General features: G+C 40.4%; 1 protein-coding gene across 1 annotated transcript in view; it reads right to left on the bottom strand.

Moving 5' to 3' along the window:
• The window catches only part of disp3 (dispatched RND transporter family member 3), a 100,046-nt gene that overhangs the window by 16,899 nt on the left and 55,707 nt on the right, over nucleotides 1-27,440 (bottom strand). The window contains exons 5-15 of the mRNA XM_017696339.2: nucleotides 27,132-27,266; nucleotides 22,079-22,239; nucleotides 20,199-20,338; nucleotides 19,998-20,089; nucleotides 18,122-18,286; nucleotides 10,959-11,120; nucleotides 10,387-10,527; nucleotides 7,879-8,015; nucleotides 6,808-6,977; nucleotides 5,445-5,575; nucleotides 279-454 (exon numbers count right to left, since the gene is read on the bottom strand). Coding sequence (XP_017551828.1) covers nucleotides 279-454; nucleotides 5,445-5,575; nucleotides 6,808-6,977; nucleotides 7,879-8,015; nucleotides 10,387-10,527; nucleotides 10,959-11,120; nucleotides 18,122-18,286; nucleotides 19,998-20,089; nucleotides 20,199-20,338; nucleotides 22,079-22,239; nucleotides 27,132-27,266 — 1,610 coding nt within the window. The remainder of the gene's footprint in view (nucleotides 1-278; nucleotides 455-5,444; nucleotides 5,576-6,807; nucleotides 6,978-7,878; nucleotides 8,016-10,386; nucleotides 10,528-10,958; nucleotides 11,121-18,121; nucleotides 18,287-19,997; nucleotides 20,090-20,198; nucleotides 20,339-22,078; nucleotides 22,240-27,131; nucleotides 27,267-27,440) is intronic.

Raw genomic sequence — 27,440 nt, forward strand, 5'->3', positions numbered from 1 at the left:
AGTAATTGTGTTCTTTGAGAAGTGTGTTCTCTGTAGAGGCTGTGTAACTTATTTTTTCTTAGAAAATCAACACATCATATCACTTTTCTGAAATCCTGTAAAGCTGCTTTGTGACAACGTCCGTTGTAAAAAGCGCTATACAAATAAATTTGATTTGATTTGATTTGATCACTTGACAAGGGCGCCCAAACTTTTGCACACAACTGTATATATATGAATTTAAATCCAAAACAAGAAAAATAAATAAATACAACAGTTGGAATATAAAAAGGTCTCACCAGGTCTCCGATTACATGGTTGTCTGCGTGTTGAGTGCGATTAACTCCAAGTATCCCAAACACTACGAATACCATGGCTCCAGTGTCCACTAGAGGGCGAACTGCTGGCTTCCCACACCCACCTCCACTACAGGGGTTAAAGCCGGACGTCATGGAACTCTTCACCTGTTTGGGAGCTGAATAAGCAAAGATTAATACATCAATATGAGGCACGATCTGTTCTGCAAACCAATGAAGACATTCTAAATATACCCAATGTTGTTAAATAGCTTGTTTCTCTCTTCCTTAAGTGAAAATCAAATACTATTCAAAAGAAGGCCCCAAACATTTGATGGTCACTGTATGTCCAAAAATATCCAGAAACCCCTTCCATTTCAGCTACTTTTACGTGCACCAATTGCTCACACAGGCGATCAAAAAAGCTTTTATAATCTAGAAAAACACTGACCAGTAGAATGAGATACTCTGGAGCAGCTGCACATGAGCCTAATGTCACCATGCCCAACACTAGAAGGCTAGAGGGGTATAAAGACCTTCAGCACTGGTCTGTGGAGTAGTGGGACTGAGTTGATGGAGCTCCATCCTTTTAGATGAGCTTTGGGATGAGTTGGAGTGGCCACACTAACAATCCAGCATCAGTACCTGATCTCACTAATGCTCTTTTAGCTGAATGCAATCAAATCTGAGCAGTCGATAATCAATAATTGTGATTTTTTTTATTAGAAAATAACAAGTTTATTGATATTATTTTTTAGCTATTTTGATAACTTATTTTTGGATATCGCCCAAGCCTACTTCATAATCGTGGAGTAGAGCGGAGGCTATTACAGCCAAATTAACATTTGGAATGGGATGTCCAACAAGTCAGGTGTCCACATATTTTTGGCCACATAGTGTGTATTACTGTTTTTAATCACAATTTTGGACCATTTCTCTTGGCCACTTCATTAAATCTTCACACATTGTAACAATATTTACACGTTAGTTGGCATTTTCAATTTTCAAAAAACTGCTACGAGGTTTTGATTCGACAGCGATGACATACTTATCAATAAATATATGAGAAGAACAGTAAGTCTAAGCCCTGCTTTTGCTTTTTACCTGTTCCACAGCAATTATTTGAACACCTCAGCTAATCTTTAAGGCCTTCATAAGCTGGGTCAGGTGTGTTGGAGCAAGATTGGGTTCCACTGGATAAACAATAACATTCTACCCAGTGCATGTATGAAGATTCATGATATGGGCTTTAGTTACTGAAGGGGATTTTTCGCATTTTCTACTTAATTCAATGGTTAAGATGTAAACAAAGTCATTCAGTGTGGTTTGATGTGAGATGACTGACTTTAAAGAACGAAAGTCAGAACTGATCTCAGTGGTGGTGATGGGAACCAGACATCTGTAGAGTTTAATGTCTCTAAAAGTTCCTTAGAAGCGAGAGATGATATGAAATGTTATTGAATTCACTGTCAGATGCCTGAGACAATGCTCTATGATAATGCTGGGAAGGTTTTGGCCTAATAAATATTAGCTTTCAAAAACACATTCTTGGCGGAGGGGTACACACAGGGTGTTTAAAGACAAAATAGCCCCAAATATTTTTTCATTTGGCACTATTTCACCGTCCTCAACATTATATGCAAAAACGCATGTAGTTGTAAGTTCACTGGTGGTTTGGGATGGTAAGTAAAATGTCTGTTTTTCTGTTGTAGACATGGCAACCCCTGGTTTCTGTAAAGAAATCTGAGTCAGTAAGTTTCTCTACAATAAACCATTTCACATGAAACCATCATCAGCTTGAAAATCAATGGAATTCCCTTTCAAACAGTCTAGATTTCAACACCGTGTATTACGACACTGACAGCTATAGTACACAGTATTTTTTCGGCTGTCTTTTGTCATGTGTAATAACTCGACTGATCTGCAGTGTTATTTCTGACTCCTCACAAAACCAGAGTCTTCTTTGTTAAGACAGTGAGCTCACTCTTAAAATCAGATGCTATTGTGCTGCATTAGAAGGATTCAAATGAAACCATATGGCCATTGATGGACCATGTTGAGCATCCCTGCTTAAAACGACTTTTCATTCAGTGAACAATCATTTAATTATGTAGTTTAATGTAGTGGCATCTGGTCATGAGAAATCAAATTAGTGATAAACGAACACATTAACACTCGTAATCTGTTCAGGAGTGACCTGGGAATCGCCAGACCTTCACGATTTCATTTAAATAGAAAGTGTTTACACGGCACACGTCCGACAGATGATCAGGGGCTGGTTGGGTTATCTGCACTGCAATACAGAGGCATTTGTAGTTCAAATGATTTCTGAACATTCTTCATCTCAGAGAAGCACTGATGTTTATATATATACAGAAATGTCCACTTTTCTATATCTCCATTGGTGTTACCAATCCTCATTGGGCTTACACATAAGAAAGGTAACACCAGTGACATTTTTAATGAAAAATGCATTTCACAAAATGGCTGCTACAGAGCGTTAAACCACATGTCGTCAGTAATGGAATATCCACTAAAATATGTGATTTAATCCGTATTATTTTCACAATTATGTACGAATAAAGTAGGTCGCACCAGTGACATTAAATAAGAGCTTCATATGAAATCGTGAGCTAAATGAGAAAATTTCTGATAGCTGAAAAGACACAGTGGACTCACCATGTGCTTTTCTTCATAGAACATCAGAAAATAGGTAAAATGAAGTCAAGTGATGTCATCAGTGTGATTCTTATTTCAAAGTAAGATTTTTGTTATGCGGTAACACCAGTGACACGACTTGTCACACAGAGGCCTCAGCTCATTTTTGTGCATTCATAAGGTTAGGTGTAACTCATAGTGACAACGATATCCGATCAGCAATGTTCTAACACTGCCTGTTGTTTAGGTTCCATGTATCCAGACATCATAAACGTCCTTGGGGGCCCTTGTCCACCTATAACTATTTTATCCAATCCTCTCTCTCTATTGTCTTGTCGCATGATCACGCGATGGTCATGACATTTGTGTGTATATAAACTCTACTGTTCTGATCAGTAAACGGGAAAAACCTTCTGAGTACAGACCTAGTCTCTGTGGTCATTTGAGTTTCCCCCAGCCGGCTGGACTCTCCTGAGGATGGAGGGCTTCTTGTTTAAATCACAGCTTTGGTATTGAGGTCGAACCATAGAACATAAAACCATCATCAAACGGTTCTAACAACTTTTATTATATATATTTTATAGTATTTATTTGCCATTTGTTTTCTTCATATCATTGAATGTATATATTCCAGAGTCATGTATAGATTATTGTAGTTAAATTGCAGAAAAATGTGTTTTTTTCTTCAAAATATGGCCTCAGACTTTATACATGACTAGCACTTCTGTGGTGCTTGGAATTCTAGATGATTGGTTCAAAATCCAATATTGCTAAATCGATGGTGCAAGAAGGTGTAATTGTCAAAATAACTTATTGTTTTATTTTAAAATATAATAAATTGTATCCCTGACATGTTTTTATAAGTTTAGTATATCTGTAAAAGCTAGAGTTTCTGTAGAATGACCCCAATATTTCTGTCCCAGCAACTAAAAAAGAACATTTGAATAACAAAAACTAGAGAATCTGTAACTGTTTGTGTCTATGCTCTCATTTAGCATTTTTTGTTGACTGCTGAAAACCTTTAATATTCTGTTTGTCACGTTATGTAATGTGTTGTAGCTTAAGATTCGATAGAATTCACGACTTTTGTATCATTTTCAAATTCCGTCCATCAATGTTCTTTCAATAGAACACCCAGCAAACATTACACAACAACCCCCACCCCCCACACACACACACACACACACACCCCACCCCCATCCCCACGGGAAATCCTGCTAGCGTAGACACTGATGTAGCAGCTAATAAACACAGTTCAGGACCACTTTGTCAAAGACATTATTTGCAGCAAGTTAATATTTGGCAGTATGGCTCTGTTCTGGGACCTCCCTGCCCTTCTGTGTGAATACATGGAAAGACTTTAAGGCAGAGAGAGCTGAGGCAAGACCCCCCTAGGGTACAGAACAGAGTGGGCATCAATGACAATAAATATGACGCTGAAGTAGTCAGATAGAGCGGGGAGGAGGAGACGGGTTGCAGGTGGCTGCGGTGGAAGTGGCAAGGACGGGCAGCTAAAGCAGCTTAAATAAGATCCCTGATGAATTTAGCCAATTGCGGCGATCAGCTGAACCACTAGCTGATTAACATCAGCTGATAACAGCAAGTGATTGTGGCCTGAGCTTGACTTCGTGACCTGCCTGAACTATCGCAATGCTGGATATGTGATATTTGGCATCCTAGCATCTAGTTTCCAACTGCATTAGCCAGCTAACTATAAAAACACACCCACCCCTAAAAATCTACTCCAAGCAGCTCCAAGTCATTTTTCAGGAGTTCCTCCCACCTTCAAGATGCATCATCAGTTCCTGGTACTTCCTATTTTCTATATCGGAGACTACGTGCATACAGGGTTACTGGATCATGTGTGCAATGATTAATCTTCCTGAGGCTAAGTCTCACATTTGTATGATTTGTTTATTCGATTTAAGAATTCTTCTTTAGGTGCAGTAGAGCTCTGGAATAGAGACCTGTGTACGTACAAAATTTCGGCTGGTGTGGTGTAACATGTTTGTGTCTTCAAAGAATTAGTCCCATCAGTTAATTCACTTTAAATTAGCTCACAGGGTTTACTCCACTCCCTGCCGTGCTTTTTTGATAAAGCTTTCGAATGACAAATATTGTAACAGATGTCAACTAGGTGTCGTTGGACATTACGTTCATTTTTGAGTTCAGACCAAGCCTTCAACATGTGGTGCTAGTATGAGGGAGAACTGATTGAGGGAGGGGGGAGAACTCTGAGAACTTGGGCCAAACTGCCCCTTAAATATACTATTATTGAAAAAGTTTTTTAGCATAGCTCATCTTCTGACATATCTGCTCATCCCTGCGGTGGAGAAGCAGTGGAAGTGACTGCACTCTCAATGCTTTCTGTCAGTCTGTCAGCCCTTCAGTGCACTGGTTCTGCGCAAATACGACACTGTCCAGTGATGAATAATGCATCGGCTGCCATGCTTGCTGCCCATTTGAGTGGGTGTCCTCATATGTGTGAGTGGGAGTTTGCTGTTGGTGTACCTGCAGGCAGTGGGGCGTAGAAAATACCCTTAGTGGGTCCATCAGGCCCAGAGCCAACTATGCAGCCTGGGGGTCCGTCACACACGCGGCTAGGATACGGACTGAGTGCGTTCTGGGCAAAATAGAGCTTCCTGAAAGAGAGAGAGAGAGAGAGAGAGAGAGAGAGAGAGAGAGAGAGACAGATAATATATTTATTATTATGGCCATATTAGAACATATGGTTTGCCCTCTGTAGAACAAAGGACTGTGATTGTTTTTTGACTCTGAGCAAACTTTTAAAGAGCCCATATCACTGAAAAGCACATTTTCCTGACTTTCTGCAGGACTGTGCAAAAGTACAAATAGCCATTTATTTCAATTCGAAAGTTGTTCATTTTTCAATATCAGGAAAAAGAGCAGGAAACATATTTGACAGAAATTTTCACAGAAGCCTCAACAAACTAATATAATTTCTTTCAGTATTTACCGTGTCCCCCTCTTTGACTTGATAACAGCATTCATCAAGAAGTGTGCAGGGATATTTTTCACACCTCCAAAGTTCAGTCTTAGAAGATGGTTCCATTTTTCTGCTCCTTACATCCCAAGTAATTCCAAACACATTCAGTGATGTCAAAGTCTGGATTCTATGGTGGTCAGTCCAATGTTCTGAGAACACTAGCAGCTTTTTATTTACTTGCAAATGTCTTTTTTTTGTCTATTTTCTTTTCTCAGTGAGGGCCTCTTGACAGCTACGCATCCTTTTAGACCCATAGCACGAGTTGTCTTCTCACAGTGGAAGGATGGAAAGAAACACATGTGGATGTCTTCAGATCTGAAGCAAGAGTGGAGCTTGATTTTCTCCTCTCTCTTACAGATAAAAGCTACTGTTAAATACTGTTTATGCGATAGTTACCTGACAGTTTTGGTGTCTACCAGGTATTTCATGGTTGTTGAGTTTCATTTTCTTTGCATCTTTTACTCATTTTTAATCGATTGTATATGGAAACTAAGCTACCAAGAACTATTTTGGCTCTGATGTCACAACTATGAACATATGACCACTCGTTCAGCCTAATTTTGGGTTATCCTCTTAACTAGCCAGTGGCAGTCCCTAAGTTTTTTTACGCATTTCTATAAGCTAAGAATAGCTCAGCCAGTTTGCCCTGTAGTTACCAAATAATAAGCATTATTAAGACATGTTACAATGAATTATGACTGTATTTGGTGAATAAAACCACACAGTTGTTATAAACAGACTTAAGAGGGAAAATTTCACAAAATATGAGAAAAAAGTAGAATGTGAACCCTTTAAAGCGCACCTTAAGCGATCACTTACCTTTGGCTGGAACAAACATATTCACCTTGAACCCTTCTCACTGCTCACCTGCTGTTCTTCTGCTCGCTCAGCGCCACGAAGAAGCTAAACTCCAACCTCCAGCCATGGTGAGGGTCGCACGACCCCCGGGTCAGCATCCATCGTGGCCGAGGGTGGTAGGCATGGGACACGCAGACTGTAAGCTGAGTGCTGAAGTTGCCATGGCGACTGCTGTAAGCCTATTACCGCGATAACAAAACAATCATAAGCTGACAGCTTACACTGAACAGAGTCAGCTTGAATGCTTAAAAAAGCCCTGAAGTGAACACTGAGGGAGGGAGATTGACGCTTTAAGAGACAATTGGCTCGGGGTGAAAGTATCCACTGCTTTTGCTGCTACGCATAAGTAATGAAGCTTATGGATTTTTCCAAAGTGGTCCAGCCATTAGGCTCCAGTGAAATCCCATTTGCTCATGCTATCAATGCTCGCCTTCTTATTGTCTTCTGTGGCAGATCACTGATGATCTGATCAAAACCGTGATTGATAATGCGATATAAAGTATAACACAAACTTGGTAATGGATTCCGATTACGTCCCATTACTCTGAAATGACTCTCTCTCTAAACTCTCCGTATTACGGTTTAAAATGAGCTGCTGGCTGAAACTTTTGCCCTGAAGGCTGTGTTTACCCGTCAGCGTGTCAAATTGCACCGTTCTTTTGTAATTTCCCTTTGTTAGCATGTTCTTTTGTAGCTGGAGAGGCCACGCTGCCTGAAAATTCATCCCAACGGATATGTTTGTTCTTTTAACACTTTAAAACACCAAATAATCACATTATTCTTTAGAGGAATCCGTATAATTATTGCCTTTGTAAAGAAGCTATAATGGTTTAATTGAAGCTTTTATATTGGAAGTTAAAATGGTAATCCCATTATTTCAGCATTACTCCTAACCCTCATGCTAATTATGTTTTCAGGAAAAAAGGACTTTTCTCAGTGGACGCATAAACATAACGTTCTGCTTGAGGACACCGATATTGTTATTAAGCCTGATGTTTTTAAATGGGTCTAGTGCTGAAAGAAATTTGGAGATGGAGGTCTATATAATGTGCATTAGCCAGCAAAAAAACAAGTGCCGACCTGAAAGGATGGCACGTCTCCGTGCCCGGCAGTAAGTGCCCTCCAGGGAGCCTCTATGCTGGCACTCAGAGAGTAACGGTAGAGCGTGATGGGTGTGTCCACCTCCAGCTTAGAAACGTAGACTGTCAGGATGCCGGCTGTAGGAGAAATCAGAGCAGATCTGATCAATCTCCTGGTCACACACTTTCAAAAGCAAAGACAGCTAATTCCAAACACCATAGCGATGTCATACTGGCATCCATTTACAGCACTTGAGTATTCTCAGATGGTAGAAACATGTCCAGCTGTTATAGTACCTTAGAATCTGGCTTGCCAATAAGTAATTAACTTGCTCATTCACCTTTAGCAGGTTGAAGCGGCGCTATTAACACTAAGTAATCTTTATGTGCATCAATAGCCAAGTTTCCATCAACATTTTGCAAACAATAAAATGAAAATGTTTTGCTGCTAGCAGACTGTTTCTATTACACTGACTTATAATTCTCATAAATCTTATTCCTCAGTTAATCACCACAGTTAACATTCTTTAAAGGCAATGAAACAGTTGCTCAATAGATGCAAGAAACTGCCCTTTTAACAAACTGTAGGCAGTATATATTAAATCACATGCAGCTGTTTTACTGCCCTGTTGTTGCTCCTCAACAGAATAAGATTTTTTAGGTAAAAATAAAATAATCCTCCTTTGCAGTAAAAATAAAGCTCTGCTGATCGCTCTAACACAGTTTTAACAATAAATGATCCTGAACCCTGGTATTATTGTAGCCTACAACTGCTAATTCACCCTTTAATCCCAAAGGTTGGCACGCAGACTTCTGGTCAAACATAGCAACACAGACAACAATCATGACTAGCTAGCGAGACAAATGGACTTATTTGCATTTATATTCACTCCAGCTAGTTTACTGATATGTTTAATCTGCAATGGGAAGCTGTCAAACCCTAAAAAGTCAAAAAGCTGAAATCAGCTTCTTATTCGCCAGCTTCTTGTTCGAATTCTCCCGTTCCACCTTAAATGGTGCAGCAGTTGCATTCTGACACCTCAGGCACCATTTAAGGTGGAATGGAAAAATTCGAACAAGAAGCTGGCCAATGAGAAGCGACTTCAGCCTCTGAAAAAGTTGTGTTGAGAGATACTTTACAAGAAATTTTTCTACTTTTGCAGAAAACATTCCTTCCAGAGATGTGAGAAAAGATGCTATAGCTGAGCTAAAGCTTAATGCAGAGCTAATTGAGTCTGCGTTATCGCTTATAGGCTATTTAATTTTTTTATTTTGAGCCAAGATGGCAAAATGGATGTAAATGTTGTGGCTACCAAGATGGTTAGATTTTTGTTGAAAGGACAACATGGCTCTTCTTAACATTTGGGTTGCCGGCTCCTGGTTTAAACAAACGTCTTGATTCTGAAACTGATGCCTGCAACATATTTCCAAAAAAGTAGAGACAGGCAATTTAAGGCTAGGAGCATTGCAAAATGTTGACAAAACTTCTTTAACAGGTGATGCAATCATAGATTTAAAATGAGCCTCCAGGACAGGCCAAGTCCTTTATAAGCAAGAACAGGTTGAGATTCACCACTTTTGACAAAAAGCAGCACAATCCAATATAATATACAACATGACAATCTAACAGTTTAACAATAATGATTGTTCAAGAGCGATTGCAAAGATTTTAGGTATTTCACCCTCTACAATGCATAATAACATCAAAAATTTCAAGGGTGTGGAGAAATGTGCATAAAGGGTGTGGCTGAAAATCACAGCTAAATGCTGATCAGAAGGCCTTGCTTTAAAAGCACATTGTGGCCAAAGAAGAATAGATTGTTACCAGTTTATAGTGCAAAAGCCAGGTTCTGTCATCGTATGGAGTTGTATTAGTGGGTAACGTGCACATCTGTGAAAATACCACTAACACTGCAAGACATACACACATTTTAGAGTAAGGTATTCTGCCTTCTAGAGGACATCTTTTCTCAAGGAGGCCCAAACTTATTTCAACATGAAAACACCTAACATGCTGTGTTACAACATCATGGCTGCCTAATCAGAGAGTGCAGACGCTAGACTGGCCTGCCTGCAGTCCAGAGTTGTCTCCCAATGAAAATGTGCATTATGAAGTGCAAAATAAGACAACAAAGGCCCTGTACGGCTGCATAGCTGAAGACTTGTATAACGAAAAACTTTCAAAACTGGATTAGCTAGATTCCTCAGTCCCCAAATGATTATTAACTGTTGTTAAAAGGAGAAGTGAGGCACGCATCAAATTTGAAACATGTATATTTATAAGAAATAAGTTCATAAAGTAAAACATAAAATATTGTGCTTTTGTACTGTTTTCAAATTGAGTTTAAACCAAATGTATTAATCACTTTTCTGATTTTATTAGCTATTCACATACTGTCCCTGTATTTTATCAAAAAATGTAGTTCTACAATGATAATAATCTTAAAAATCAAGTTTAAATATGCAGCTATGGGAGGCTTATTTCAGGGAATCCAATAGTGAAGCAGACCTGACAATGCTTGTGTGGAGTTAGCAGTGTTTGGCACCCTCAGGCTGCCCTCGGCCTGGCTGTAGGGCGAATGCTTCCTTGAGTTGGAGCTCACGGAGTGGACGCTATTGTGCAGACTGTGAGGTCTTTCCATAAACACTCCTGTGGGACAGAAACAGAGCTATTAAGGCAGAATCTGTGCAGTCTCAGAGCAGAGCCATTACATAACAAAAACTACAACTTTTAACCAAATTAAACATTCATGAAGTGTCGAACAACGCTCGGTCAAAATGGGCTTCGCTGTGCCACCGAGCTTTTTAATGACATTTTTGGAGGCGACTTACTCGCGCACATGAATAATTCAGAGCTGTTAGGTCTGTAGTATGTTTCGGGTCCTTTCAAGCGCACGTGCTATTCTTACGTTCTGACAAGCTAATGAGGCCCCATGAATACGGGAACGAAGAGACTGGGCAAACTCCCAGAGAGGAAAAGGTGTGGAATGAGAATGAGATGGAAGGAGGAAGACAGATTTGTTCTGTTGACTGATATATTTAACTCTGCTTGTTGCTGGGCGTGTGTGGCCTCAGGCTCACCTGAACACATGTGGCAGGAGATCCCCTGGGCGCTCAGGTTGCTACGGAGATCCAGCAGCCGCTGTAGGTTGGTGTCCCGGTGGAAGAGCACAGGAGCGTGACTGGCTGGCTTCAGCAAACTGCAGCAACACGCTGATGCCAGCAGCACTAGAACATACAGTGCTGAGAGAGAGAGAGAGAGAGAGAGAGAGACAGAGACAGAGAGAGAGAGAGAGAGAGAGAAAAGCTCAGTCACTAGTGCGTATGCTAGCACCTGGACATGCGACCTCCTGGCGGGTCCCCAACAAAAAAGCAGCAATTTGACAATCAATACTACAACCAGTACAAAACAGTACAACAACTGTGTTTTCAATACTGGTAAGCTGGTCAACCAGCATGTCACTGTTGTCGGAAGAAAACCTCGTATCTCCAAAATGGCAACTTTACAGGAAACCTGCTTTACTTTTAATGTAAGTCAATGGAACCAGACTTTTTACCAAGTCATTCTGGGTCGTTTCTTTTGGTCGATTCATCATGAAATTTACACACAATGTAAAGGACACCAGGCATGTTCAGATTATGTCAAAAACTGAAAAACGGCAAATATGGAGATGTGAGGCTTTCTTCCGACAGCAGCAATATGTTGTGTTTTCCATGCTGGTATGTTGGTCAACCAGAATGACTATGTTGGGTGAACAGCTAAACCAGCATCAGGCCAGCATAAACTACAGGGTGGGCCTGAAAGAATAAAGTTACGTTAAAACCAAGCACACCACTGTTTTTCTTGTGAAATCCTCAATAAGTCTGATGTGTCACACGACCCTCTTCCCATTGACAAAACTAAAGTTGGATCCAAAATAGCCGACTTCAAAATGGCCGCCATTGTCACCACCCATCTTGAAAGGTTTTCCCCCTCCCATAAACTAATGTGCCACAAACAGGAAGTTAATATCACCAACCATTCCCGTTTTATTTGATTGTATCCATATAAATAACCCACCCTGTAGTGTAAAACAGGCTAGATGACTATGGAATTAATTCCGGTCCAAGCTGTTTTTCCGTTTTTTTTTTTTGTTAAGCAGGGTAGTAATGGAGGCTTAGGCCTATACCCTACCAATTAGTGTTGTGTAAACTACATGCATAAATCACCACATGGTCTCCTCAAAACGCATCAAATTGTTATGTAATTCCAAATAGAGTCACTTAAGTGGTTTTCGACACTGTATTACATAGTGCTGAAGAAAGTTCAGATGCCTGCTACTGTTCATCACTATGTGACTAATACTAAAACCATTTTTATAGGTAACTATGTCAAAAACCACACAGGTCTAAATGAGATTAATGCAGATTGAGGAAAGTTTGTGATGTGATGTAAGCATATAGTTTGCAGAATGCTAATTAGTGGGATATAAGCTTTAATTACCCTGTGGAGCGAAGGCCTGCATGAATTATACCAGCATACCAGCATCCATAACACAATATATGCTGGTTTTGGTGGTGATCAGCATAGCAGCTTCCATTGCTGCTGACCAGCATACCCGCATCCATAAAACAGCATACACCAGCCCAATGACTTCCATTTCTGCTGACCAACTATGCTGGTCCATGCTATTTTTTAGCAGGGTACGTTTGTGTTACCGCATTGTAGCTCCAGCTCAAAAGATGCAAACTTTAAATGCCAAACATGTCTTGGCTGGTCAGTTACATTTGAGGTCTAGGGATAATTTTGTCATCTGACTGTATTGCTACTTATTCTTCACCTTGGTGGTAAAGTAGGAGCACAAGGAATATATGTGTGTGCTTGACTCTATGGATACTGACAATACAGGGACAGAAAAGAGCAAGCAAATAAAAATAAATCCAATAAAGAGGCTGGATTTTAGCTCAGTATTTCTCAGTACATGTAAACTCTTACTCTGATTTCTTTCTGATTTCTCAGTCTGTGCATGTGCGAAAAAACAGACCGCTGTACCGGAAATCAGCAATCAGCGTTGCTGCGAGACGCAAGAAAACACTTTTGGAGCGATGCTGAAACCAACTACATGCTAGATGACATGAAGGACTGAAATACTGAAATATTCTTTATCTTCTAGAAGTTGGAAAAAAAAAGTCGCAGCATAAAGTTTGAGTTTTACATTATGATTTATGCCACGTCTTCTTCTGTGAGTTTATTGGCTGGTTGCACAGCAGAAATCTGATTACTGTCTGACTCATGCAGACCCGGAGATTCCCCATTATCTGATTACGCAAGTGCATGTAAACGCATTGATGGGATTACTGACCAAATCTTATTTTCTGCAGTTATCAGATTATTAAGTACATGTAAACGCACTCACTGAGAGAGAAGAAACCCACACCAACAGGAGCTCACATATACACAGGTGCATACCTGCAGCCACAAAATTCAAAACGGGACAATGAGATCTGTTAATTCAAGAAAAGGATATAGGCTAAAGATAATAAGAGCAGTTTCCAAATATACCATATCTTTGAGCTATACTTGCTTTTTTCAGAAGCTTTAATGATTATTGACTTTATATTGAGCATAACAGCCTCAAACTACACACTATTAGGACACTTTTATGTGTACATCACGAAACTCTCTATTTACAAACATCTGAATGTGTTCTGTAATGTTCGAATTACTGGATGGACTATCATAAACAACTAGCATATTTACTACCATAAACACTAGAACTTACTCTGCACTCAAGTCATAACTATTCTTAAGCAGATGGTTTGGGAAGTTGGGAAATGCTGTTTAATATTGCAGTACTACACAGTACATTTGTAGTGAGAACAGTTCATGAATTGCATAAAGATCTTATATGAACTGAGAATATCTGGACAGAGATTCTAGATATGAATGCACACATAAGCTAAACAATAATGTGTCCAGATGTCTGAGGGTTGAGCTGATTAAAGGCAGAAATATCCGAGTGGCTTATTAAATGATAAAAGCTTTCTCAAAAGCTGGGGACCAATGACACTCCTGCCAAACTGAACACATCTCACTGTGAAATCAGCTTAACCTGCCCAAGGAAACATTTTAGGAAACAAAGAAACACCCCTAGAGATGAGACGATTTGACTGAGTATTAAAAAATGGCTGGCTAAAAAAAGAAATTTGATCTGATAAAGGCTTCCATTCACACACATTCAAAAGCACCATCACGGTTACACAAAGGATTAAATACTTAGAAGATAAAAGCCTGGAAGTAGAAAAGTGCCTGAAGTTTTGCTGTGATTTTTCTTTCTTTTTTTTTTAATGAAAATGACTGATGATGGGCTAAAAAATACACCATGCTGCACAAATGCTGCATACTGTACAGCTATAATTGATATTTCCCTTCTATCACTGCAGGCCAGACTGGTGATGGGGATGATGGGATTGGCTGGAAATGAATACAGCAGCGATTCTTTCATTTATCTTGTTGACATAACTGTATTGTTACTTATTCTTCACATTGGTGGTACAGAAGAAGCACAAGGAATATTTATGTGTGCTTAACTCTATGAATACTGACAATCCAGGGACAGAAAAGGAAAGAAAATAAATCTGTAATTGTTCAAACACGCACACACACACACACACACACACACACACACACACACACACACACACACACACACACTATCTAAGCCGCTTATCTGCCTGGGTCGCGGAGGAGCTGGAGCACTCATTGAGGCGGAATGCTACAAACACCCTTTTTAAACACTCTTTTGAAAATAAGCAGACAAAAGACAGGATTGGCGCCCCCTGGATGCACATAGTTTTAAGTTAGTTGAGGCTCTGAGCACCTAAGTGTCTAATGTTTCTCATTTTGAGATTGTGGTAAGAATATTATAAGATTATTAAACACATTTCTGGAGTTTGCTAATTTGTTTTGAGAAAAATTGACCCTTTAAACGATCTGACAATATAGTGAGATAAAATGGACCAGATTAACATAGAAGTAGTGAGTAAAGACAACACTGGAGCCACACTGTGCTGAGCCTTTACAGCACTCTGTTCTTACTAAAACAACAGAATTAGCTTTGGGAGTGACAAACGTTTTGCTTTCCTCTCTCTTTTTCCATTTCTCAGCTGCACTTTATTTGATTTTTCCTCTCAACACCCAGGAAACGAAGGCCCTCCTCTCCAGTAATGTAGACTGTGTGTCTTTGGGCATCTATGGACAGTTTAAAGGGTCAAACTAAGGCCCAATCTCATTTCACCCCTTGCCCCTACCACTCAGCCCTCTGTTTTGTACGTTCACGTCTAGGGTTAGGGTCTCCCAATTTTTGTTGAGATAGAGGGGTAGGGTGAAGTGTTAGGGCTACATGGCCCTCCAAACAGAGATTTTTATGTGTTATGAGAAAAAAAGAAAAGCCGGCAAGATGGCTACATGAGTGACCAAAGAAACCCACAAATGTAAATATTTACTTCGTTAAAAAATATAAAAACCATTGTTTTATCTTAGTTTAATGTCGTTTCAATACATTTTGGTCGTTTTCTTCATAACAAGAATAAAAAATCGCTAATAGCATGCTAATGTCTTGGTAGCTAGTTTTCCGTTCCACCTTAAATAGTCCAGCAGTTCTGACGTCTGCAGTGCCAGGATGTAACTGCTGCTCCATTTAAGGTAGAACAGGAAAATTTGAACAAGAAACCGGTGAATAGCCAACTTCAGCTTCATAATACCAAAGAATTAGCGGTGGGTGATAACAAATAATTATCTTATTCCCCCTCTTTGAAAGCGTAGGATGCCCAAAATGTAACTAAAGCCCAGCAGTGAGGAGCTGAAATTTTCCCTTCTTTGTTATCACTGAAGTCGGGCCAGGTCGCCTGCAGAGCAGTGCTACTGGCCTGATAATGAAGTAAGGTTTTTTTTATTTTTTAAATTTGTCCCATTTTGTAGGGCAAGCTTTCAACCATTACCCCTTGTAACTCAGTTCTAAGGGGTTAGGGTGACACTTAAAAACAAGGGGTAGGGATAAAAAGAAGAAATGGGATTGGGCCTAAGAAAGTGTTAATGGCCTTAGAAAATAGAGTTTTAAATTACGTGGATGTTCTTTAAAGTGTTGTTCTTCCTACTCACACGTTTCATTTACAAAGATGTATTTTTAAAGAACCATCCATTTGATGGTTCTTTAGGGAAACAGAAATGGTTCTGCTCTGGAACCGCTCCAAACAAGCAGAAACAGAATTTCACCTTGCTTAGCAGCCAAAACCCAACTTTCATTTAACTGTCCTGACCTAAAGGATCGAAATCTACACTGTGATATTCAGTTAGAAAGTCTACAGTGAAGTGAGATGGCGAGTGAATAAGTGCACTGACTACAGTATTTCATAAATCAATGTTTTCTGAGTTTGTGTGAGGGAGAAAAGGCGGGAGCGTGGATGGTGGGTGGGGGGAATCAAGTAAAAACTTTATTACCAGTCCTCGACGAGGGGTTTGAGCACAACAGTAGCAGATGTTGATGTAGGAATAAAACTAGTTTGTAATTTTTACTCTATGACGTCCAGCATTATATGAATGAGGCTATCAAGAACGATTTTGAAGCAAATTGACAGCATTGAATCCGAGGGGATTTTAACTGGGAGGCTATTTTACAAAGGTCCATTTCATTCATTTCGCTGGAAGCATCCATAATATTAGGATCTGCTCCAGTGCTCATGGAATATGCTGTGCCAAAATTAATATTAATGACAGATTTTCTTAGTGGGGGAAAAAAAGACTCACATTCCTCACAGACAGAGACAACTCAATGCATGCTTTAGTCACCGCGGAGGCGTTTAAAGGCTGATAAGAGGCTGGAATAGCATTCTGTCTCTGTTTCTCTGCTCCATGTATTATTATTTATTATTGATTTTTTTCCTCTTTGGTCCTCTTATGAGGTTTGTGTGAGTTGATGTACCACAAACAGTCATTATTCTGTTTTGAAAAGGACCATTTGATCATTTTCCTCTGTCTATGCCTTAGAATGAAGACTGGTATATGTAAATGAGCTCTGTTCTGATTGGCTGCTCTGTATTGTTCGGTATGCCTCATTCCAAAAGCAGACCAGGCTAAAACCTTGCTTATATTTTCTGAGAAAGAGTGCTAGGTTTTAGCAGAGTAAACAAATTTCTCTATGCATGTAAACTCTTACTCTTACTCAGTCTACACATGTGCGAAAACAGGCCGTGGTACCGGAAATAAGCCCACACTGTTGGCCCAAGATGGCAGCAAAACACTTTTGGAGCGACACTGAAAGCAACTACATTCCCGACGAAATTAACGATTTAAATATTCTTCATCTTCATCATATTTTCAAGTAAAGTGATGCGATGTTCAAAAAAACCCACAAAAAAACAGGTGTCACAATTAGCCTCTCCCTGTCCTCCATGTGCTTTTGTTTTGTTTTGGTCTTGTCCATGTGCTTTCTTTGTTTTGATTCTTCCCTGTCCTGCCCCCTTGTTTCTTGACTCCGCCCTTAATTGTTCTCACCTGTGTTATCCACCTGTGTTTTGTTAACCCTCCTTGTTTCTGTATTTAAGCCCTATGTTTTCCCCTGTTAGTTGGCTGGTCTTTGTATTGTTTGGTCTTTGTAGTGGATTGTTTGGTGTTTGTTCTTCTGGGCTCCTTTGTGTTAGTCTGTGTTCATTTTCAGATAATGGATTTGCCCCTAATAAATCTCGCTTCTCTCAGCGTATGCGTCCGCCTCATCAACAGGGCATAATGTTTGAGCTTTACATTACGTTTCCGTCACGTCTTCTTCTGCAAGTTTTTGACTGGTTATATAGTACAAATCTGATTATTGTCTGACTCATGTAGACCTGGAGTTTCCCCATTGTCTGATTACTCAAGTGCATGTAAACACGTTGATCAGATTACTGACAAAGTCTGATTTTCTGCAGTTATCAGATTATTAAGTGCATATAAATGTAAAGTGTCTCAGACATCAGGCAGCGTATTCATAACCATTTCATGTAATAGCTTGCAGGGAGGGACCTTTTAGAGGCATTAAACGCTTCTGACGTCCGGCTCCCATCACCACTATGAACAATTCTCACTCTAACTTTGTTTACATCTTATAAATGTAATTGTTTAAACGTGTATGGAATTCCCTTTAAATCCTTATTTAGGAAAACGGTAAGCCTTTGTAAGCCCTTAATAGTCACTGATGATGTGATCTGTTGTATCAGCATTTCAGCCTCACCTACGACAATTTTATGTTTCTCCACCACAGGCTCCGCCACCCAGCGCTTCAGCGCCCTCTGGAGCTTGGCGCTGACCACCCCTACGTTGCCCTCTGCGGACTCAGCCTGGGAAGGCTCCAGTGAGAGAGACAGCAGAGCTGCATCCGATTCGAAATCGTGAAGTCCTGCACCAGAACAAAGGCGTAAGAGGTGTGTGATAATAATACATAGTAAAAAGTCCTCATGACTATATAACAGTGACTGAATTAGAGTGCATTTGTAAAAGTCAGAGATCTCTTGCTCTCCTTAGTAGAAGAAGAATGTGATAATGTAACATCTACACTATATACTAATACACTTGTATGCAAACATTTGCACACCCCTGGTTAAATGACATGTTTTGTTGATTTTTTGTTGAAGTGAAAATAAGTGAACACATCCTGCACAGAGATACAGATCATTTTTTTAATTAAGCTTACAGTTAACTCTCAGAAAAAAATGTACAACACTGTCACTGGGGCAGTACCCCTCTTGTCACTGCGGTGGTACCCTCAGGGGTACATCCCAGTACCTTTAGTCAGGGAACATAACTGTACCAGAATCCACTGAAATGATATTTTCTAAACTGTACTCACTCCACACCCCCCGTCTCGCCTCCAGGCTTTTTATTTTATTGTTCTGACTTAAAACATTCAGTTATGAAAAGGTACAAATATCTACTTTTCCACTAGGAAAAACTGATGTAAGGTACACCACTGGACCTTAAAAACACGTTGTACCTTTGAGGCTACACTTACATTGTTTGTACCTTGATGAATAAATCATGTACCTGCATAGAGCGATTTTTTCTAACAGTGTAGGAAATGTAATAAACAGTAATTGAGTATTAAATATTAAAATATGCTAAAGTGTGTTTTCTTTAGAGGGCATGTTAACTTATTTTTCTCTTGTCATTTGACTGGAGTGCCCAAACATCTGCAAACAACTGTATGCACCAGAGCAGGGACCATGAAATGATTCATTATTTCATTGTAATATTAGATAACAGCCATGAAATTGATAGTTACAGTTAGAGGTAGAGCCATGTCAAAATGGTACACGGCGACACCGGGACAAGACGTGGTATTTTTATTCTTAATATTAGTTTAAGGTTTAGTTGTCCAGGCTGTTTTCACACCTAGTTCGTTTGCTGAAGTCCAAAAAACCGTTTGGGTTTTTTGTAATATTGCTAGAGAATCTGTCGAGGAGAACTGCCATTCAATAATGTCTTCCAGGCTTGTCAAATGCTAGAGGTCACTCTCGAGCGAGTCCATAAATGTTTGATCATGTTTTTAGAGAAAAATGCATTCATTTTCTAACACAGAACAGCATTGTATATTTCAGCACTGCTGTTATATTTTTGAGTGCTTTTGAACTCAAGTAACAGTAACAGTAATGCCAACCAATCAGCACTCAGTAACAGTAATGCCAACCAATCAGCACTGGCTTTTGACCATTTCTGCCATAAACTGTGAACTTGCAATGCTTTGACAAAGGACAGTAATGGCTTTCATGACAAACTTATTTAGGGTTCAGAACATGCAGAACATTCTGCTCTTTATTTTAAAGGATAGCGATCATCATTTTTCAGATGAACTCCAAGTAATTTTGGGCCATTTCTGTTGGTCTATTTATCAGAAATTCTTGGAAAAACAACAAAAAATGGAGATACAAGGTTTCGTCCCAACAGCAACGATATATTTTCCACTAAAGTGTAAACAGTTCCAGTCATTTTCATGTATTCAGTGTATTTCATAACCAGACTGAATTTACAAGGTCCAGGATTTACACCTCACTGACCTCACGGGATTTTTATGAACGGTGTGAGTGGATCTGTCCAAATAGCACTGAACCCACCTGGTTCCATCTCTACAGTCAAAAGAGCGACATCATCATCCTCATCAGAGAGAGGGCTGAGGTTGACCGACAGTTTTGTCAGAGCACTCCACCTGTGTTGTGAGAAATGAACCACGATCACAAATCACTGGTGGTGCCTACAGAGTTCATCACACCGACACACATTTCTTGACATTTCAGAAGGATAAGACTGTACTCTACCATTTTGGGCAGGTGCTAGCATGGGCAGCGCCACACTTATCCCAAAGACAGAGGGCAGCAGGCATTAGAATGGACACCCATAGCCAGCAGCAGCTCACAATGAGGGACATGAAGAGGCCGAAGTCATGAACCGCAGGGATCTGTTAATGTGTGGTGTCGAAAGGTCAAAAACAGTCTGAGTTATTCAGCTTCTTAACATATTTTATTATTCATACTGAATTAGCTTTTAAGTTCCAACTATCATTATGTGGCTATTAAATAAACATGAGTTTGTGCCACCAAGGTGAACCCTGTGGGTAAAGTGCCCACGCTCTGCCATAGACAGAGTTTTCTTCGCTTTTTTGTCGGATTCGCTTGGATGTTCTTACAGCTTATTTCATCATGTGCGCCTCGCCTCTTGTTTTTTCGAGACGCCGCTAAGCGTCTGTCAACCTGAGGTTCATTTACACTCCCTGAGCTTGTTCGTCACTTCAGAACAGAAAAACCTCACAACTTCTGACTTTGTGCTTTTTATAGCCTTGATCATGATGCACATTTCAAATCTTTGCTTTACCCTTTGTTAAGAATCCCTGATTGTCTATTCAAGAAGATCTACTGACATTTGATATGGCATGTTAGCTTTGTATGTGATACAAAGGAAATCGCCATTGGAATATTGGAATGGTTATAAAAGGGATAGTTCCGGTCCTAAAATCTGATTGGCTGAGCCGTTTGAAGCCGTTTCAAAATCCACGATATACGCACACCTGTGACCGCCTCACAACAACTGGATTCTGTATCACTGCGCCACGGCACGAAAAACCCTCGTGGTGTTAACGGATTAATCTTTGACTGTACTTAATGCTACTCGCATGCACCACCGAATATACTGATGAAGTAAGAACCTTCTTTTTGTTTAAACTGAGGGGCTGGAAACTTCTGTTCTTAACTACAACTAGCTTGTCGAGTAGCTAACAGGCTAAAAGATAGCAAACATGCTAAACAACTCCATCGTTAATATCGCAGGCTTGAATTGAAGTACTTACGGTACTGTAAAACGACAGTGTAAACATATACAGAATGTCACTTGAATGGATTACACGCTTCAAATGTTCGTGTTTCGGTCATATGTCACGTCAAACCCAAACGCTCAGTGCTCTCTAAATAGTGCGCTAGCTACGCTATGAAAGTTTAGAAATTCTAGTCCTTGACAGCCAAATAGAGCATCATTAATTTAGTATGGATGAGTCTGAGTCCCAGCAGAGACTATTCCTTAGCTGTTTTTTCACCGTTGTGGTGCAGGAACCAGTATTTAAAATCCTACATAGTTAGTGCACTATGTAGGGAGCAGGGAGCCATTTGAGATTCAGCCCCAGCACAAGAAGAAGCCGCCACCGGATTATTGCTAAATAAGACTCAGGGTGGTAATTCAGAGACCAAAAAGTGCTTGTAAAGCGAAAGTTTTTGCAGTGGTGTGTTATCATATGTTCATTGTTCTACCACAAAAAGTAAGAAACATCACCACAGTATAACGTTACAGCCAAACGTTCTGCTCATTCAGCGGTCCGTGGTTGCCTGGCATCGATATCGTACGCTAAAGGAACTACATTTCTTGGCGGAATACGTGTTTATGTTTATTGTTATTAATAATAAGTTCAATTCTTTTCTGAAAAACTGTGTATTTTATCATGTTTTATGTTGGCTGTCATTTTCTAAAAGCGATAAGCCACTTGAGGCCGTGCGTTACTGAAATTTTATCACAGGGAAAGGAGGCACTTCACATCACATTTTGACAAAGAACACCCTTCCCTGTGATAAAGTCACAGTAACGTATGGCCCCTCTTGGCTTATTGCTTTATTATACTTGTCAATCATGCTGAGACAGAGTGGTGTTGCGCTACCTGGGAGAAGGCGTTGGCAGCATAGGCAGCAGCGGTGGTGAAGGAGGTGAGGAAAGTGGCCCTGCCAGCCGTCTTCACCGTGTAGATCATACGCTGCTCGGCTCCTGGTACGTGAGCTGCCTGTCTGAAGGTGCTGATGAACACAAACACATCGTCCACACCTAGAGAGCAGGAGACAGGAAAACAGAGGTGATCAGATGCTGAAATAGGCACAAAAATATCTTAGAAGCCACTACAAAACCCTTACAGAGGGTTCTGTCCTGTTTATACTAGTGGTGTTGCATGTCTTTTGTTCACATGGTCCATCACTAACCTCCTAACCTGCTAGTTCAAGCTGAAAACCTGCCTAAACTAAGCTTGACATACACAATGTACACCTTTAGGCCTGGTTACAGATTCCTTTCTTATCAGGAGACTATCTTCCAAAGTTCTCCAAAGTCCAGTCTTAGAAGTTGGTCGCAGTTTCTGCTTCTCACAATCCAAATAATCCCAGTTCAATTTGGACTCATCTAACCATAAAACCTTTACTCCACACCTCAGATGTCCAGTTTTGGTGTTCTACTGCAAACACTCTTCTATTTTGTCTATTTCCTTTTCCCGGTGACAGATACACATCCTTTCAGACCCATAGCACTAGGTCATCTTCTCACAGTGGAAGGATGGACAGAAACTCCTATAGACTTTTTCAGATCTGAAGCACGAATGAAAGTTTTATTTTTAATTTCTCAAAATTTATGGATAATTTAGTTGATATATAAATAAAGTCATCCAGAGTGGTTTGATGTGAATTTGTTCATTTGCGGAGAAACTTACCAACTCAGATTTCCTTACAGTGGTGGTGATAGGAACCAGGAGTCCCGATGTTAACAATGAGAACACAGCCGTTTTTATTTACTGTTCAAAACCGCCAGTGAACCAACACTTGTTGTTTGTAACAATGATGAAGGTAAAGTAATGGTCAAGCTGAAAAAATAAGTTTTTTTGGGGGGTCTACTTTGCCTTAAAACACCCCTCATTGTATCCCTGCATTGTGAATGGATTAAAATAAACATATTAAAATATGATTTGTTTTAGACACCAGGCTGTGCATTCATAAAGAAACTTTCTTTCTGTGAGGGAGTTTTTAGAGGTGTTGGACTCCTCAGACGTCTGGTTCCCATCACCACCACCGTGAACAACTCTGACTCTGTAAGATTCTCTAGAACAGAGCATTTCACACCAAACCATCCTAAATGATTTTGTTGATATATTAACTCTTTAATTATGCAGAAATGTTGAAAAATCTGTGTTCCTCTTTAAGCACTGACAGATTTGGTGGGCTAGCAGGTCTTACAGATTGTTGTTAGGAGCCCAATTTCTTCTGTAACTTTAATACAATTCTTGACCTCTAGTTCTGGAAACCATTTTCCTTAGTTTAAAATGAAAGAAGCAAAGTTTAGAAACCAAACATGTTTCAGCTGATTGACTACAACTGGGGTACATGGAAAAGTGAGTTGAGTGAATTTTACTTTCACCCAACTATTGTTTTAGTGGAAGGAGTCTCGCTATAATATGCTAAGACCCTGTATCCGTTCTCAATCCCTTTCCTGGACAGTTGGTTCGTACTGGTCATACTGGTCATCATGAAAAAGTGAACCACTGTGTTCACTTGTTAGGCCATACCTTTACAACAACCAGGGCAAAAACAAATCATAGTTTCATATTTTAGCAACGCTGCTGCTCTTTCAACATGGGTCTGAGAATAGTCCACCAACCAAAAATATCCAGCCAACAGTGTCCTGTGACCACTGATGAAGGCCTAGAGGATTACCAACTCCAACTGTTCAGGAGCAGATGAGCTATCATCTCTGACTTTACATCTACAAGTTGGACTGACAAGGTAGAAGTTCCAAATAGAGTGGACAGTGAGTGTTTAAAAACTCCAGCAGCGCTGCTGGACCACCACCACGTCTGTTACTGCAGTGCTGAGAATGATCCACCACCCAAATAGTACCTGCTCTGTGAGGGTCCATGGGGGTCCTGACCACTGAAGAACAGGGAAAAAGGGGGCTAACAAAGTATCAGAGAAACAGATGGACTACAGTCTGTAACTTCACTGTAAAGAGCATGTGTCTGGTCTCCAGTCCTTACAGGCCTAAACACTGCAGACTTTAGCAGTGTGCCTCATTAAACACCCCTGATTCAGCTCAACAGCTAATTAGCAAGGCCTTCATGAATTCAGAGCGTTAGATGAGGGTAAACGCTGATCTCTGCAACACTTTGGCCTGGAAAGTTCAAGGTTTGACATGCCTGGTATAGAGGTTCAACAGGATGGTCACCAAACAGCTCTCCATACTTGATTCGTCTGTAAGATTGGCACCTCCACATGCCAGTGGTTCTCCTGGCATGATATTCAACAGTCTAGAAATCAAGGTTTCACACAACATAATTGGGGATTGCATCCTTCAGCCTGACAATCTGGAGCTGATCTGGTCCCAAGGTGGCAGTCTACCTGTCTTTGTACTGTTGTACTGCTCACCCACTCCATTCAGAGTGAGACAGAAGTGGATCAGAACTCTAGCCATCAGATATTCACGGTCATTGAGCCGGTATGGTGTATAACCTCAAAAGAAGGGACACTCCGAAAGCTGGAACTGCTTCTGCAACACCTGTTTGACATGGTCTCCATGGGGCCTGGTTAGCCCCCAAAAACAGCCTGGCTCAGGTGACAGATGAGGGTAGACCAACAGGAAGCCACTCCAGCTCCTGTGGGGGAGGCTATAGGGGATACATCAGCCAGCTAGCAGAGCTGTTGACACCAGCTGAGCCCTAATATGTTTAGAGGACTTTGTTTATGGTTAACAGGGCTACAGCAGGGAAACTCTGTTTATTTTGGGGGGTGTGGGAGGGGGGTAGCGAACTAGCAGAATTGTTCTCATTTATCTTAGCAATGTTCTGTTTTCAGCCAATAAAGGGCAGCTTCATTTACATACGGGCAGGCACTTGGGGAATTACACTTGCCATCTGCAACAGATGTAAGGAAACCTAGGCAAGCCATTTCATTACACACATAGCCATTTTATATGTTATGTAAAACCATTTGACCTGCATATGTCTTCTATATGTAATGCTAAAGGGTAAAATAGTGATAAATCTATAATGTGCATTTTCTTTGGGGACTACTTTCCCTCACAACACTCTTCATGTAAATTGCCGCCATGACTTATGTATATATATTATATACACCAAACATTCTGACCACCTCCTTGTTTCTACGCTCATTATCCATTTTATCAGCTCTACTTACTGTATAGCTGCACTTTGCAGTTCTACAGTTACAGACTGTAGTCCATCTGTTTCTCTGAGTTCCTTGTTAGCCCCCTTTTACCCTGTTCTTCAGAGGTCAGTACCCCCATGGACCCTCAGAGATGTGGTGGTGGTGTGTTAGTGTGTGTTGTGCTGGTGCAATTGGATCAGCCAGCAGTTCTGCTGGAGTTTTAAACACTGTGTCCACTCACTGTCCACTGGCCACACTTATCAGTCCACCTTATAGATGTAAAGTCAGAGACGACAGCTCGTCTGCTGCTGCACAGTTTGTGTTGGTCATCCTCTAAGCCTTCATTAGTGGTCACAGGACGCTGCCCAGAGGACGCTGTTGGCTGGATAATTTTTGGTTGGTGGACTATTCTCAGTCCAGCAGTGACACTGAGGTGTTTAAAGAGTCCAGCAGCACTGCTGTGTCTGATCCACATCTTTAAAAAAACTTTTAAAAATATTTTAAAATAAAATCTCAAAGCTATCATAAAAATGTTACAATTTATTCATAATCATATTGTATAACAGATTAACAGAGGGGGAGATCTATTATTCTTATTTTCAATATTCATAATTTTATTTATGGGGTCTACTAGAATAGATTTACAGCTTCAGTGCTACAAAAATGCATTAATTTTCTCATACTGTACATCTCTATTCTCTCTATCTGTCTAAAATGCTCTGTTAGAGCTCCTGTGTCTTTAGGCCCTGTCTCCCAATGAGCCCAGTATGCTCTGACTGGTCAGCCCAGCCACTCTCTTCTGACTGGTTAACCGCCAGAGCAGCACCGTGCTACAGGTTCTGCCCTGACATCGTTGTGGTTGTTCTTACAACAGCGCAACTGCTGTTACATTTTGAGCCACAGTCCAATCCTGAAAGTCAGCTAGAACAAGTTGATATATCTGCTGCACCTTCTCAAGCTAGACTTAGGCAAGACGTTTCAGAGTGGTTTTACCTTGTAGCTCTTTTGTATGAGGCTGTGCCAAGCCTGCAGGTAGGCAGGCAATAAGGACTGTATTACGAGATTGCATCATCTTCTTACAAAGGAAATGGGCTGGAATCCCAACAAGGCATTTCAGGCAGCTGAGAAAATGGTTTCTGTAGGAGAGAGTTACTTCCTCTAGCTTGTAATTTGGAGTTTGTGACTTTGCAGACTGTCCCCTTTTAAATGCTTCAGACCGATGGAAGCTGATGGTCTTTCAAAGAGGGGAAGCTCATTGTCGGCTTACATCATAAAATTTGTCAAATTATTTATACCCAAATTCTGCCCTCCATTCCTTTTCAAGAAGGAATGTTCTTGTGACAAACAACATGTACTGCTGGCCGCGCCTCTTGATGAAATCATCTCGGGGATCATGTCTTGCCTGGTCAAAATTGGGTTTTGGGGATCTGTCTAACTAACTGATTCTGAACGAACTCGGCTTCGAGATTAACGCGTTCTAAAGCATTTGTAGTCAATGAAATGTTAACACAACTGTACATATTTGACCATTTCATTTTTGACATTTTAGGGGAAGCTGAGCTTCCCTTGCAGTCTTGGAGAAATCGCCACTGCTTCAGACGTCTGGTTCCTATCACCATCACTGTGAACAATTCTGACTCTGTACGTTTTTCTAGAATGGTTCATTTAATTTCACATCAAACTTCTCTGAATGACTTTTGTTTAGATGTTAACCACTTAATTGCACAAAACCTTTGAAACATTGATAGAATATCCATTTAAGAGACTGTATCAGTCCCTAAACCAATGAGAACTCACCAATGCCGATGATGACGAAGGCTGCCACACCGTTAAGGATTCCCAGGTATTTCACCCCAAACACCACATGATAGAGGAACAGAGCCACCAGGCAGCTGAGACCAATACTAGCCAGGCCAAAGAAGGTCAGAAACACTGCACATGCAGAAAGAAAAATTGGGGGAAGATTATATTAGGTAAATTTATCCTGGCAAACTTTACAGTACTAAGCTTGTTATTACATACTTTACAGGCTTAAGAATGTTGCCGTACCTGAAGAAAACAAACATGAGCATTTTTTGTGGTAATGTGGTGTTGCCTTGGACAGGG

This window comes from Pygocentrus nattereri, chromosome 29, assembly GCF_015220715.1.
Source record: "Pygocentrus nattereri isolate fPygNat1 chromosome 29, fPygNat1.pri, whole genome shotgun sequence".
Classification (NCBI taxonomy): domain Eukaryota; kingdom Metazoa; phylum Chordata; class Actinopteri; order Characiformes; family Serrasalmidae; genus Pygocentrus; species Pygocentrus nattereri.